This window comes from Prunus mume, linkage group LG1, assembly GCF_029339155.1.
Source record: "Prunus mume cultivar Tortuosa linkage group LG1, ASM2933915v1, whole genome shotgun sequence".
Taxonomy (NCBI): Eukaryota; Viridiplantae; Streptophyta; class Magnoliopsida; order Rosales; family Rosaceae; genus Prunus; species Prunus mume.
Window position 1 is genome coordinate 25,515,496 of NC_142698.1, and position 16,670 is coordinate 25,532,165.

Genomic DNA, 16,670 nt, shown 5'->3' on the forward strand with positions numbered 1-16,670 from the left:
CTTATGTTTACCTCTTTTTGTTTTTAAAAATAAGTTTTGAGGGAAATTGACTATTCTCACTATCAGCGCCGGAGTAGATTGGCACCTCTCTTGTTCATTTTTACCTTTTACTTTTAGGTGTCTACTTGGTATAAACTTATTAAGACCCACTTGGTAAAGTTGGAGAAGAATCAATTTTATTCATTATTTCCAATGCTTTCAAAGGAATAATAGCTGGGTGAAGGTCCAAATGATGGTGGCGGTTTGTCCACGGATTGTCTTGTGCAATTTGCATGCATGCGGTAGGTGATTCCCACATAATCTCATCACCAAGCAAATTAAATCCCATTAATTAAGACACTAAAACAAATTAATTATTACCTCCCCATCTTGCTTTCGGAAACAAGAATCTTGATAATATAAGAGGCAGTTAAGTTGGTTGTTGTAGTAGTTGGTTTTTATATTGCAAAGAAGAATCCAAGCTACTTTGGCCATTTTGTAAAAGAAAAGGAAAGAAAGGCCCATGTGATATTTGGACAGACACAGTGAATGATGGTGCTAGCTGCACCTGCATATTGCTGTTTTATATATAAGAAAATAAAAAGAATTCATGATTTTTTTTTAAAGGTAATTGGCTCTCTTGTCTTGGATATGATACCTATTTGCTTGGTTGGTTGAGAAACTTGTGGCTTTTTTCTCATGGAGATTGCGTAAAGGTGCAAACAATTTGTTTTGAATATAGGCATAAAGAGTGTTTTGCAAAATAGGTATATTTGGGAAATTTGTTCCCTCTGTCCAACCAACAATATGCATGCGAACTTGAGCATTATAATGTTCATGATTTTGTTTGGTTTACATTTCTTTTTCACTTGGAAACACTTCCTGAATCTATGGGGAACTATTCAAGTTCTAACTACCACACCCAACCGAATTATAATTTGGCCCCAAAATTGGGTAACTGCCCAATTGAAGAAACTCCTTCAATCATTTTGTACCCCTCCATATTATTATGATTCAAGGAGAAGTTCTACTTAAATGAACTTCCCCTTATTATGCATGTAGCTTGGCCCTCCCACTTTAATTATTCCCAGCCAAAACTTTATGAGGGGTTGCTCTAAATTGAAACCTCAATCTTAATTAGGTTAAGCATCTGTCGTTCACATTTTAAAATAAAATACAACGTATAGTAAGCAGTTCTACTACTAAGACTATCTCCAACCATGTTAGGGCTAAAGCTCAAATTTTCACCTTCCAAAATACAACTATTCATGTATTTTTAGGACTCAAACTGTTTTTTCCTCCAACCTTGCGGACTCATAATTTGAGTCCATAACTTTATAAATTGTTTAAGAATGATTAACGCTTAAATTTTTGTCATTAATTTTTCTTGACATTAATTTTGTTTCAACATTCGTGAATTAATTTTCTAAATATTTTAATCTAAAAAAATTAAAATTCCATGAACATAACATTTTTTTTGGCTTGAAATTAAATGAGAATGATTGTATAGTTTGAGAGTGGGATCTCATTTAGATAAATTACAAATATTATTTTAACCATTTGATTTTAATTTTGATAATTGGATCTTCTTTTTCTCGTTAAAAATCAAGTTGAAAAAAATATGGGCTGTTTATATCTATTTGAGAAAGCTTGAAAAATGACAAAAAGTTGGTTCCCTTTGCTTTACACGTGGCCAGCTTTTAAAGGCTCCAAAAGATTATATAAAGAATTAAAAAAAGAACAAGTAGATGCATAATTGGTTTTCAAAGGGAGCTGTTGGATTCCAACGTCCCTTTGATGTGAGCCTTCCACGTGTCCAGCAAATTTGCTCTGTCTTGTCATTCCTTCACATGCTGCAAGTTGGCTTAACTTGGGGCCTGAAATTCCACGGACTGGAAAGTTGGGAAATTCCACCAAGATTTCATCAAATTACCACCCTCATTATACATGGTTGGAGAAGGTTTTGGGGCTATAATCCTAAAATTTGTTTGGCCCTCATGGTTGGAGATGGTCTAATAGCACCAATGTTTTTTATGATAAAACCTCACATTTTAATGATAAAATACTACATATAATAAGCAGTAAAGACAATATTAACATTGGTAGGAGTGGGTCACCGTCTAACCCAACTACACAAAAAATATTGTGAATCCATCACTCTTATTAATTCATGTCCTAATATTGCAAATTTATTTAAATTGATATTCAACTTAACTGTAATGAGATTCCTTGGCACCGTCACATTTGATTTGGAGAATATATGTAGCTTTTTAACCTCTCTTTTTGGGTCCAAATGTAGCTTTTTAACCTTATCTATTATGTTCATTTCTAAAGCAGCCCTGCTTCACTGACAGACTTGTCCTCCTCTCGCTCTAGTCAAACTTCCTTACAGTTCCATGTCCCTCCTCCCCCGTCCACTTGTTCCAAAGTGCAAGACTTTGTTCCAGAAACTCAGTCATTCTAGTAAGCTTTTGCAAACCAGCAGCCTAACAATGTGAATCCTCATATTCCAACTCTCATGGCACCTTGCCAGTGTGTTCGAGAAAATTCCCTTCCTCTTTTCTAATTTTGACAAAAAATAAATTTTGAATCTTAAAAAAAAAAAAAAAAAAAGGAAATTTTAATTGAATTATACATGACCCCAATTATTTAAATTCTTTTTCATGCATGGGCCACATAGGCCTCAAAATTTGACAAACCAGATGATGTATTAAGGATCTATTTCAGATTAGAAGCTCACATGGAGGCAAAGATCGCAGATAAGGATAGGAATGGACGTATACGTAAGCAATAACTAAATATTTGGTGGGGGCACATTTACTTGTGCCCTTTGCCAAGTCTCTCTGGTCTCCTACCCACATGGATATGGTTGTATATGTTTATCTTTCTTGAATTCTCTCGCCCACATGTACTGATACCCTGTATTCATATGGGTATATAGCCATCTTTCTTGAATTATCTATCCCATATGTTAATGTGACATAACACGTGATAGGATCTCTTTGGAGCTCCTTTTCAAACAAGTGAAGCTATCCCAATAAGGAATTCAATCACATCCCAATTCCCAAATGGACACAGAGCATCCTTTTAACATACTTGTAGGGCATGGAATTGCATTAATTTGTCTCAACAACTGCAGTTTACAAGTCAGACTGGAGTTATTAACTTTGAATCCAACAATCAAGGCTAGATTGGAGTTGGAATTTTCCCTAACGACCAGGGCAGTTCTCCCATAAATAAGAGCCTTCAAAATGATTTTAAGGTCATCTACCAAAGTAAAGTCGGCTCAAGTGGCAATTTGTACAATTAATCCTAGCTAGAGAAGTTAGTTTTCACTTACCCTTGTGTTAATATTTTGTTCTTTTCTCTCTTTTCTTTCCTGGCAAGCAGCCCTTGTGATTAATTGGTAATATGATTCTTGAAAATTTTAATTAAGGTTATATAATTAAGGCTACCCCAATTCAATTTTTAGGTGTATAATTCATTGCCAGTATTATGACATATTCAGCAGCCAACTGCAAGTTGTAAGCAATTCTTCATTTAGATTGGAAATTGGATTTCACAAAATGAACACTTTTCTTCTTTCTTTCTTTCTAAATTTAATTCTAGTTTACTCTTTTGTTTTTTTTAGTACAAACGATACTCTAATCTGCAAGGGAGGGGATTTCTTACACACACACAAACACACAAAACTATGATCTGTGAGAATTCAATCAGACCTCTAATATGCAGTATTCTATAATTTATGAAAAACTTGAGTGAAGACTTCTTTATTGCATGAGCGAATGAGCAATAGACAAACATAACATGTTACGTGTACTCATCCTACCATGTAACAAGAAAATCCTCTCACGTAAGTTTTACTCGATTTACACATGATTAAGTATGACGACCCTTAGGTAAACAACAAATTTAAGGAACTGCTTTGTTGAAAATACAAAGTAAAATGCTTAGGCCTATTACAAGACAAATCGAAACGTTCCAATAGCATAGGTCAAACACCTTTGATTATAATAGTTATTGGATATATTTTTTTTTAATAATATCATAGCATAAACATGAAGCCAAAAGAAGATGTCAACGCATTGTTAACTGGAGACTCAAAGATTCAATCAGCCCTTGTGATAAATTGGTAAAATGATTCTTGAAATTTTTAATTAAGGTTATATAATTAAGGCTACCCAATTCAATTTTTAGGTGTATAATTCATTGCAAGTATTATGACATATTCAGCAGCCAACTGCAAGTTGTAAGCAATTCTTCATTTAGATTGGAAAATGGATGCCACAAAATGAACACTTTTCTTCTTTCTTTCTTTCTTTCTTTCTTTCTAAATTTAATTCTAGTTTACTCTTTTGTTTTTAAGCGATAATCTAAACTACATGGGAGGGAGATTTCACACACACACACACACACACACACAATTATGATATTATGGGGATTCGAACATGAGCTGATCTGTAAGTAAAGGCCAATATTTCCGAAGAAGAAACAAATAATGAAGCAGTATTTGATAATTTATGAAAAACTTGAGTGAAGACTTCTTCATTGCATGAACGAATGAGCAATAGACAAATATAACATATTACGTGTACTCATCCTACCATGTAACAAGAAAGTCCTCTCACGTAAGTTTTTATGGATTTACACATGATTAAGTATGACGACCCCTAGGTAAACAACAAATTTAAGGAACTGCTTTGTTGAAAATACAAAGTAAAATGCTTAGGCCTATTACAAGCCAAATCGAAACGTTCCAATAGCATAGGTCAAACACCTTTGATTATAGTAGTTAATTTTGGATATTTTTTTATATTAAGACCGCCATGGTATAGTTTGATATCATAGCATAAACGTGAACACAAAAGAAGATGTCAACGCATTGTTAATTGGGGGCTCAAAGATTGAATCAACCATATGCAACTTTGATCGCTTAAATTAGATATTTGTTCTACATAGGATGTCTTTTTCTTCCAAGAGAATGAATGATTAAATTATTGATCTTCATCCCACAATATAATATAATGATTTAAATTCTTTATTTTTTTTAAGATCCCCTTGAGAATGTATTTCTAAAGATCAAATTCAAAGTAGAATTCGTTGAACAACTATCTTTCACTCCTTTGTTTTTTAGTCAATAGGGAGTGAAGGAATCAAATTTAGAAACTCTTTCACCGTTGAAAAGAGAATTAGTACAAAACAAATAGATTTAGGGCATGTTTGATAATCCTTTTTTGTGTGTTAGAGTTTAGAGAAAAAAGAGGGAGAATGAAAGTGAGAATGAGAGTGAAGATATGATTGAGAGGGAAGATAAGAGGAGTTGATGGGAGGAATGCGTAACAAAAGTAAAAACAAAAACTAAAAACTGAAATCTATTTCAAATTGTTTTTACTTTCAAGTTTTTGTTTTCACTTTTGTTATTCATTCCTCTCATCCTCTCTCTCAATCTCATTTTCCTCTAATACTCTAGCACAAAAAATAAAAAATAAGAACTAAAATTAAAATGGTTATCAAACGGACTCTTAAATTTCGAGAATTTATAACTAATTAAGAATTTGAACTACAATCACTTCAAGGTTAAAGGGCATGAATTATGAATTTATAATCTTGGAAATATATGAGCATGACAAAATCCAAACTAAATTATGCTTTCCCAAGATGCCAAACTCATCTTTTTAATCTCCATCCCACCAAACAAACATGTTAAACAAGATGATGAGCAAGCTTAGTTCACTGAACATCCAATTTTCCGAACCCACTAATAAAAACCCTCGAGACAAAAGCAAACAGCCAAATTCAGGTTCACATGGACGGTGGATGGCTGGCTCCTTTTTTTTTGACTTGGAGAATAAATCAGGCCACAATGATGAGCCTCACATGGCTGCGAGTGACCTGCACGCTCTAATCACAGGCCATCATGAACCCAATGTCAGGCTGGTCCCGCATCCATCAAATCCCAACCCCACCACCTACGTGGTCACTAGCTATTGGTCCACGTTTGAGGTCGTATCAAAAATTCAATCACAGTGGTATCGCATGCACATGGGGAGCTAAAGATTTCCCGGATGTCACACCAATGTATTGACCCAGCGGTCCAAGCCACAATTTTATTTTTTATTTTTTCATATTTATTTTGTTTCATGGATTATATTTTTTTTGATAATATCCTAATTTATAAATTTGTAGGTAAGTTTCCTTTGTACCTTTCATTGATGGATTTTCTTTTTCTTGAATGACCATTTTAAATATATTGAAATTGCACTCTGGGATCGGATGTCTTCAAACTTGTTCTCATTTGGACTATAAGGGGCGCAGTACGAATTGGTACGCGATACAAACACCTAGAAATACCACGTTCGAAGGATCGTCATGACATGACTAATGCAACATTTTGGAATCTAATTCGCGGTTTGATTAATCTAATACATATTTAGTACGCGTTCGTACGTACCATATAAAAGTCGCATCAATTCACCTCTCTTGCTCTATATAATGACAAAAGATCCCTGGAAAATGTAAGCTTCCTTTCCCGCCCCAAATTGACCTCTATATCTCATGCGAATTTTCTTGCAACATATGCAAAGTCTACCACAAAATCCACCCTTCCCCTTCTTTTGATGTAAATAGTTTGATGTGTTGACAAACAGAGAAGCTTCCTCAAAAAAATTCGAAAATAAAAGGAGAGAAAACCGATAAAGGGAGGGGTAATCAAATCATTATATCACCATTCACCAGCTTGTTTCTAATGGGTATCCAATGTAATAATAATTGCACAGTAGATTGAGAGAAAAATGACAGTGAATCATGCAACTAAGAAATAAAAACTTTATGAGTAATAGGAAAACCTACCCTACTTATATCATATCGTTCAAAATCAATTAACTTTGAATACATGCAATCACTTACAGACTACGTTTAGAAAATTTAAAGATTAAATTATTTAACTCTAAATACGTGCAATCACGTGCAAATTAATACATTTGAGCTCACAATTTATACCATGCCGGTTATTTTACCGGTGGGCCATCCGTGCTGGTTGCAGCAAAGTTAGCTGAAAGTGGGAAAGGTGACAAAAACACATATGCATGCATGTAATTATGCAAATATAGGCTTTTGGCTGATAAAGAAAGAAAGGACGACTTTAATTAGAATTTGAGTGAGGTGTGGCTCGAGATTAATTGAAGAAGGTTTGTTTGCGTTTAGGGTTTAGATTAACTTAATTATATTATTGTGTGTTTTGGGTCCCACTTACAAGCCAGGCGTATATGGGCCGCTGATTACATTATGGGTCCTACAACCCACGTTGATATCTCTCTCAACTGTCTTCTTGTTTTGTAGGCTCCCTGCCTCATTGCTCATTAGGATTGTCTACTTTTTACTTTGGGCATCTCTTGCTTTGCTTGCACCACTCACCCACACGCTTTTGTGGTGCACTATGCTTGCTTAGATCTCTTATTAGCTAGTGGGGCTTTAGATTGCACTGCATATGTGTATCCTTCTCGTGCCCAATGAAATCTTGTGTGGGCCCCCGGAGAATGTCCTCAAATCACAGCCGCTGATCACGCCTCAACTTCAGACTGACTCCAAAGTCACTCTCTTTGAGTCCCAGATCTAAACAAACCCCTTTACTTTTCTCGTGTACCCAATTAAGGATTCAAGATTACATTTCATGCCTAATAGCCCTACCTCCTCTTCTGTGATGTCACATGACCACAAATGAAGTTAGCATAGTAGCTTCAATGTTATTCAAAGCATGTACATAAAGCGAAGAAGGAGACCAATAATTCAGATACCAAAAAGAATAAGAGACATGTAATTCAAGTATTGAAGAACGAATTGTGAACGTGACGTTAGCGATAAACTCAAACATTTTCATTCAAATTTTACGACACAAAATATACGAACTCGCCTAATGAACATAATTTGTGGATGTCTCTCGTAATTTGACACATCAGCATTGCCTACCTTATTCATGGTTTTAGTCAGTTTCCTCCGCGGTACGCATGAAACATCATGTGGGTTGTCAGAATGTGCCTTGACAAAAGACTAAGCAAAACCAGTATTAAACATCATTAGGTGTGGAGCAAAGGAAAAATTGAACAACCTCTAAATAAATTTTCCGGGAAAAATAGAGAAGAGAAAAGTAGAGAAAAGGAAAAAGGTGAAGATACCGACACTCGCCTACAAGAGCTTGCATAAACACAACCTCCCATCAATTGGGAAATTGGAGAAGAACATAGGCAGGCCCCACACTTATCAGTACAAGGTGCAATACAATTAGAGAGTGACATACAAGCGTTAGAGAATGAGAGTGGGGATGAAATTCATTTTATTTATAGTTCTACATTTATGATGGGTTGAGTCTGAAAATTCCAAATATTGCCCCTATAGCCACCTCCATAAGTACTCCTTCACTCCCTTCTTTAATCCCTCACCCTATCAGTACCTCACTGACTCCCTCCCTCTCTCTCTCTCTGTCTTTCCTTTTTCTCTCTCACTTTCTGTTTGTTTCTAGGGAAACTTCAGAAAAGAAAAATGGGTGTGGTGAGTGCTTCTGCTTGCCTTGCCTCTCTACTTATCTCACTAATGTGGGTCGCTGAAGCAAGAATCCCAGGGGTGTACAGTGGGGGTGCATGGGAAGCAGCTCATGCCACCTTCTACGGAGGCTCTGATGCCTCTGGCACCATGGGTAAGTCAAAAGGCTCTCATTTTCTTTCAATGCACGCATTCCCTATATTTCTAGGCAAAGTTGAACAAAACCAGTCAAAGATCTACAGCCAAGAACTTAATTAAGCTAGCTTACTTAGTATTACTTAACTAGAACTTGTATTTTTCAGGTGGGGCTTGTGGATATGGAAATCTCTACAGCCAAGGCTATGGCGTGAGCACAGCTGCACTGAGCACTGCCCTCTTCAACAATGGCCTCAGCTGCGGTGCCTGCTTTGAAATCAAGTGTGCAAACGACCCAAACTGGTGCCACTCTGGAAGCCCATCAATTTTCATCACTGCCACCAACTTCTGCCCTCCAAACTTTGCTCAACCAAGCGACAATGGCGGATGGTGCAATCCTCCCAGGCCTCACTTTGACCTGGCCATGCCCATGTTTCTCAAGATTGCCGAGTACAGAGCTGGAATTGTCCCTGTTTCTTACCGTAGGTTAGTAAAGCTCACATGCTCTGTTCTTTATGCTCTGTTTTTGTGCTCTGTTTTTAGTTTTGGTTGTTATTCTGTTTCAGCAATTTGGACATTTCTTAGAGTAAATTAATACATGGGTTTTTTTAATGAGTAAATTAATACATGGGTTACTTTTTCAAAAACAAGCTTAAATGCATTGATTTTAGGTAGACCACTTTTTATGCTCTGTTTGTAGGGCAAATCTTGTTTTTGGATAATTTTCAGAGTAAATTAATACATGGGTTTGCTTTAAAAAAAACAATTTAAATCAAATTAGACCACTTTTGTTTAAAGTATTGTTGTGATCTTTCTCTATCTTGTGGGTCAGGCTTGTGGTACAGAATGAGTTGGACTCTGGTCTGGGTCTTTATTGCTTTTTGCAGAATGTCATGGTTTCTATCAAATCTTATTACTGACCATGTGTGACAGAGAGCTCACTTGGATTTTAGTTATTCGTATTTTTTTTTTTTTTCTATGGTGGTTGGGTTTAGTTAATTTCGAGTCTTCGACGTTTACTGGTCACTTTCAGCTGTCTGGCTCTTGCCCTGTTGGTCCCAAACGCTGAAAGGAAATCTAGTATTGGGTAAACATGAATAATTAACTCACAAGAAACACTCTAGTTTTAACATAAGCTACTAGATTTCATCAAAGTTTCTCTGCTGCCATATGCCATCCTTGGCCTTACTCTAGGCCTATTGTTATCCACTAGAAGAACATGCGTCTTCGTCCCGTGATCATAATTTACATTTTTATTTCTTCTATATGATCATGTGGCGAAGAATGTCTCGTGTCAAAATAAGTTGTAATATGTTAGATAGTTTGATATATTATAAATGAGTGATCAGTAAACGCGCTACAAATAACTTTATTTATTATGAATTGAAAATCTGAGATAACACACTATGTCAAATTCTCGATTAGGGTTGGTATGATTTTTAATTGTGAAGAAAAACTTGCATTAGCTACCAAACCTAGCTTTTCCCTGGATTATGGTCTTTGGTCTACGGCACGATCTGGACCGTACGTACTCCTTTTTGACTACTAAATCGTATGCGCATGTAAGTCTCGGTTTTGTACGTAGAAATCAAAGACCATACCCAGCACAGTTCCCAAAAGTCCGAGACCCGTTGATCAATATGGAAAAGGGCATTTCATTGACGCCCACCTTAAAACACGGTCCGCGATCCACGTAAACTTTCACCAGGTCGAAATCACGAACATACCCTTATACTTTTTGACTTTTTGCGCAGGGTGCCATGCCGCAAGCGCGGAGGGATCAGGTTCACAATCAACGGCTTCCGTTACTTCAACCTGGTTTTGGTAAGCAACGTCGCGGGTGCAGGGGACATCGTGCGGGTGAGCGTGAAAGGATCCAAGACTGGCTGGATGAGCATGAGCCGTAACTGGGGTCAAACTGGCAGTCAAACGCCGTTCTGGTTGGTCAATCGTTGTCCTTCAGGGTCAGAGGCAGTGACAGGCGCACTTCCACCTCATGGAACGTTGTTCCGGCCAATTGGCAGTTCGGTCAAACATTCACCGGGAAGAACTTCAGAGTCTGAACAACAAGGAGAAAAAGTCCACATATTTATGATTTTCCCGCCATAATATATGTTTTTCCAATTTTACCCTTTCTGGCGCCATTGTGGTGTTCTTACTAGATGCTGTTTTTGACTGGGTGTTGGAGAATGAAAGTGTGTTTAGTGGGGAGGGGGTCAGGAACAACTTTGACTTTTGGGTTGGTGTGATTTTGTGAGTGTGTGGACAGGGGAGGAGGGGCAGTAGGTAAAAGTAAAAACAGGGTAACAAGTGTAAGGGAAATTAATTATTAAATTAAAAACCCAAGTGAGGAAATTGTAGAAGAGGAGGTTGAGGCGGCTGCAGAGAATTTGTAGCCCTGCACCCTATAAATACTGGCAAAGCTAAAGTTGTAGTATATTATGATTTATATGCATGAGAAATGTATTTCTAGTAGTAACTTTGTTATTTTCTTGTTTTGTTTTGATTTACTTGGAAAGTATATTTGGTTTGTTTCAATGGAACTTGGCTTTTTGTTAGTATTCAACCAGCTTTACATGGTTTATATTGGATTTGAAAATGAAAGGAACTTTCAGAGCTCAAGTGTGTTTAGACTATTATCTCTGCATCAAAGGTCTTAAGTTTGATTTAATTTACCCCTAATATCGCTTTTATTGAAATAAATATCGCATTTTGAGATATTTCCTGTTTATTTACTACTTGAAATATTTACAAAAGCTAAAGATTTTTGAACCACAAATATAATGGTAATTTTAATGATTTATGATGGCAAATGGGTCAATCGGTGAATGTGCACTAACCAATCACATGGGTGGTGTAAGTAATTGATTTTCGCTTTAATAAGTTATTTTCGAACATCTGCTTGTGCTTTACAGAACAAACATCTTTGATTCTAACAACCCCAAAAAGTAAAACCTCTCGGTGCAGCGGGCTTTGGATGCCTTATGAACATTTCTTTTCAAGAGGGAATCTGATCTTGATAATTTCTGCTCATCATAAGGAACAACTTTTGCGCTTTTGTTTCAATGGGTTGACATTCAAGACCTTCCAATCAATTAGTTAAAGAAGTACATAAACAAATGTTTTTTGTATAAGAACAGAAACATACATTATTCTAGTTTAATATCAATATAGATGCTCACAGTTCCCACTGCAGTACTGCAAGTTATTGATTTCCACCATAAAATCTCTTTCCGGCTGGTGGTGGCTACTTGTTCCAGCTGCATGCTTCTTCGCCATAGCAACAACAGCATCAGCATGCCTCTGCCCTGCACGATGATTATTGAAATCTGTCTCACTAAGACAGACCATTACATATAGCACAAGTCCTTGTAAGTATGGGGTGCTGCCCCACTTTCAAGAACCTCCTCTCTTAGTTTCCAAATCTCTACAGGTTGATAACAGCCTCTTACTATTTTGTCCAGGGATGGGTTTTTGCCTTTCAACTTATCCATGTTCATCTTGTGCTTTTTTCCCAATTTATGCTTATCAAGTACCTCCTTGGTGTCGCAATAAACATTGCATATGTCACAATGAAGTTTTGGAGTACCATTTCCAGAAGCCTCAGAAGTCGGAGTACCATTTGTAGCTAAGCAGTCGGAGTACCATTTCCAGAAGCCCAAGCATTGAGTTGTTCCACAAGGCGCATTCGATTTGCAGCAAAGTGTCCTGTCCCAATTGATGGCACTGAGATACCCTGAAAGATGGGAGGGTGGTTAATTTTGACATGAACAACAATAAAATGAATACAACACAGACATGCATTGATTGATGTAATCTGAATAACACCATAAAATCATTCTTCCATCAATTGACTTTGACTGCTAACAGTTTGATTTTGTGAAAACAACATGTTAGATCTTCGGACAACAAAACACAAGACGTATTAACTTTAATGCAGAAAACAAAAAATTGCAACCAAATAATTGCAGTGGAGAACTCCATAAATCAGCTGACAAGACTATCAGTGAAGAGCCCGAAATAATTGCAACAAAACCAGGCCAAATAACTACAGAATGGAGAAGAAAAAGTGAAAAGAGAAGAAGAAGAAGTTAAGAAGAACAAAGCTTCCTAGTTTTGCTCAGAAACTCATTTTGGCTCACTTTGCCCTCAAACTACACCTCGGTTTTCAAACACCCAGCAACATTCATCTTCTTCTCCGCCTCTATTCTCTTCCCATGATTCAGCCATATTCCTCTCTACTCCTCCAAGGATGGAGCCATGAAAGGGATGGGCTGAACTAATTTCTTTTCCTCAAGGACAATGCATATGCATAGATATAAATGTATTTCTATAACCAAAATTTATTAATTAAGGCTAATTAACAATGTATAACAAGATTCAACAAACTTATACCTTAAAGGCAAACAAGAGAAACAGCAAGTGACCCAAGGCCCACAAGCTAACAGACCACATATCAAGAAGGGCACGCCCAACAGACAGCACAAATGAAGAAAGGCTACAAGATGATACATACGAGGAAAGACTACTAGAGGACACAGCCAGGAAACAATATACTAGTACAGAAACTAACAAAAACTAGAAATACAAAACCCAACAACTAATAGATACAAAGACTATTCACAAGCTTATCAGTACTGAGGAAGGAGAGAAAAAACGAAAACCAGAAGCTGTGCTGCTAGAGTGTGGAGTAGGCTGGGCTAAAAAGCTAAAATTTCTAGAAATGATATTTTTTCCTGAGATGACCTGGGCTAGCCCCCACACTGTACCGTCCCTGCTATTTTCTGTGCTTGATTTGCTAAATACATAGGTACGGATTTTTTCTCTTATTTATTTGAGATTTCAACTATTCTAAGCAGCAACATAAACTTTTTCTGTTCCTTTGCATGATTTTCCAAGAAGGAAGTGAGAAGGGAAACTTTGTGGCTATATAAGCTTGCTTTAAAACTTGAAATAAATCCAGGGTCTTTGGAAATGAAGGCCCATTTGATAAAAATATTGTTTTTAGTTTTCAGTTTTCAAAAATCAAGACAGATCATGAAAGCAAGGTGAGAAATGAAATGATAGATAATTGTATTGATCAACAATTAAATTCCACAAATCAACATTTAAATACACACATGAAAAGCCCTGCCAGACCCATTCCTTACCATCTTCCCTTACTTCCTCACCTCCTTTAAATATCACTCCTCTAACCACTCTTATCACATCAATACCAACACAAAACGGAAACAGAATAAAAAGTGATAACAAAATCACAGAAATCTACCTAAAACAGATATTCAGCCTTTTTTCCAATTCCACCAAAACTAACTAGGATTAACCTTCCTGACAGAGAGTTTGATGTTCAAAGCCTCACTGCACTTGCTTCTCAAATGTGATTTGATGCCTCAGTTTATTTGACAAGGTTAACTGACCTGGTCGCGCTTTTCTAGGGTGGGTTTTTGTTGGGTGGGAGATTTAATATTTGAGTTTATCTTGATTAGTACTTTGTTGCTTTGTTTACCATTGCTTTGTTACTTTGTTGCCCTGTTTCTGGAAAATTTTCAAGTTTGATTATTAATGCAACGAATTTACACTTTAAAGGACTCTGAATGATCACAAAATGGAAACTAGTTGAAGTCAAAATTTTAACAATATCTATATACATATTGAGGCGTTTTACACAACCTTATATCAATGGAAATTATTCACAATCCTAAACCAATTTTATACGCTCAGTGTCTTATTTCAATCTTGGGAGCTGCAGATCCAATGGGTAAGAAAATGAAGTTATAGCCATCCGCCTTTGAGAACACAGAAACAATAACGCGGCATGCAGCCATGGCAATGGCCCTTTGCAAGCACCTAAGACACTTCCTTCCAAGCTAGATAGTATGTTCAGGACTGTAAATTCAGCGTTCTTTGATCCCCTTGATGGGGTTGAAACACCTGAGCCGTTATTCACAACTCATCACTAGAGTCAACAAGTTTTACAATAGTCTGAGGACTACTTTGATAGGAGTCCTTGGTAGGTCTATGGGGCAAGGTCAGAGAGGCTGTGTTTGGAGCCAAAAGAGAATGAAGCATAGCAGGCAGGAAGATAGAGAGAGATGAGAGAGAAGAGAGAGAGGAGAGAGGATGTTGACAGACGAAAATGTGCATCAAATCTTACATACGTAGGGACACATCAACTTTGTCAATGGAAAAGACTATAGACTTGAAGGAATGGGGTATTTTGAACACTATGTGTAGTCTTGAGGAGAAATGAGTTCCAGGGAAAAGTGAGACACGTAGCATAATTGGGGAGCAAATGTGTAATTAAGCCTAATAAATATTCTTCCATTGATTGAATCTTACTGCTAAAAGTTTTAATTTTGGAAAGCAGACAACATGTTAGATATTCAGAATCACCTACCATACATATGTTAGACAACCCCTGGCATATATTAAGCTTACAACAGGGACTAAAAATCTATGCGTAGATGTACGTTTAACCCATGACACGTTTGCTCCCATACACACGAAAAGTGAATCCACCCTTACTCTTGAATCAATACAGTCCTGGTATGGAGTGTAGATCAGTTATGTCTTTACACTGGATATGTTCAGATAAATTTCTGATAGACAGGGTGTGTGATCTCTAGTTTTCTACATAAAAATTCATAAGAAGAGGGATCCCAAACTTCAGTTTTTTTTTTTTTTTTTGGTTGTGGGGGAAGTCCTCAAAACTCAGTTCAACCATAGTTACCTATAGAAAAGACAACCACGTACAACCTTTAACAAGTACAACAGGAATTTCCGATTAATCCTTTTTCTGTTATTTGAATATCCAATAAGTACTGGAACAACCAGAACAAATGTAAAAAGAAAATTCATGAGAAGGCTCATCCCAATGGGTCAATGGCAATATATTTACTCAAAAATCCAGATCACACATTCAAACTGACATGAAAATGCACCATATGTATGTGGAAATTCATGATCCAAGCAAAACCAAAGTAAATTAATTTAAGTTGTGAACAACAAGAATACCATTTGCTGCAGGTTGACCTCATGCTGCTCAAGACCTTTCTTATGCTCTTTCTTAAGATCATTCCATTGAGCTTCAAATTTCAACAAGGCTCTGCCCTGCTCTAAGAATGCCTTCTCAAGGTGGTACCTTAGGTCCTGAAAGTTTTGATGCAATTTTGCTATTTAACAGCATAAAATGAAAAATAAAGCTAGTAAGCTACTACAGGCCACAAAACCGGACTAAAAGAAATGAAATTGAAAACAGGAAGCCCTTTTCAAAGGCAAAGGGCAACATGGGCATCAAATTGAAACTCAGACTCACCAATGGCTTTATCCATTTCTTCTGAACAGCTATCCATTTCAAACCTGAAATACAAAAACACAGCTGGGTTTGGTGTTTTTTTGGCCGGCTATGCTTGTCTTCGAAATTGCAATTGGTAGGAACTTGGAACCCACATGAAAAATAAGTGTTCTGGAAAATTGGGCATCAGAGCATTTGATTGAAGCTCTTAACTAGGAAAAAAACAGAGAAGGAAACTGGGTTTAAAGGGCAATTAAAGAAAGAGGAAGTAAAATGGTACAGTCAACTATGTGAGAATCTGTAGCTGGGTTGGAAATTGAATGCAGTAAAGTGCAGTGTGTTGGGTTTTTGAAGGAAGAAAGAAGTGGGCTGAGAGAAACCAAGCAAACTTCGTTTCCTCCGCCCACCAATTAGCTCTCTTGCATGTATGCATGAAGAAGAGAGCTGGGTTTTGTACCGGGAAATTCTCAGAAATCTGCGAACAAAATTTCTGCACTTTTTACCTGAGGGAGTGTACTGTGTTGGACAGTGTCGAAAGTGTTTCTTAACAAGGAAGAAGAAAGCCGGCTGGTCTTCGGCCCAGGCCCACCAACATGTATGCTGATGGGCCAAGCCACTTTCCTTCTCTGCTTTTAGAAATGAAAACCCTTTAAATTAACTTAACCAGCAAGAAAGAAAGGGTGTTAATCGCTGGACATTAGCATTTTGATTTTAGGCATTGAAGTAA

The 16,670-nt window shown here is 36.9% G+C and overlaps 1 protein-coding gene and 1 long non-coding RNA gene across 2 annotated transcripts; one reads left to right on the forward strand and one right to left on the reverse strand.

Annotated features, from left to right (window-relative positions):
- The first annotated feature begins 8,398 nt into the window (after positions 1–8,398).
- Positions 8,399–11,187, forward strand: LOC103323496 (expansin-A4). Its single transcript, XM_008225495.2, is given in 4 exon segments — positions 8,399–8,668; positions 8,817–9,135; positions 10,404–10,561; positions 10,564–11,187. Coding segments are annotated over 4 exon segments (780 nt in total). The 5' UTR covers positions 8,399–8,514; the 3' UTR covers positions 10,713–11,187.
- A 1,159-nt stretch (positions 11,188–12,346) lies between these two features.
- LOC148921424 (uncharacterized) lies at positions 12,347–16,416 on the reverse strand. The gene is made up of 3 exons (XR_016126389.1): positions 15,965–16,416; positions 15,664–15,821; positions 12,347–12,385 (listed from the first exon to the last, which is right to left on the reverse strand). It is a non-coding gene; the product is annotated as an uncharacterized LOC148921424 (long non-coding RNA).
- Between the last annotated feature and the right edge of the window lie 254 nt (positions 16,417–16,670).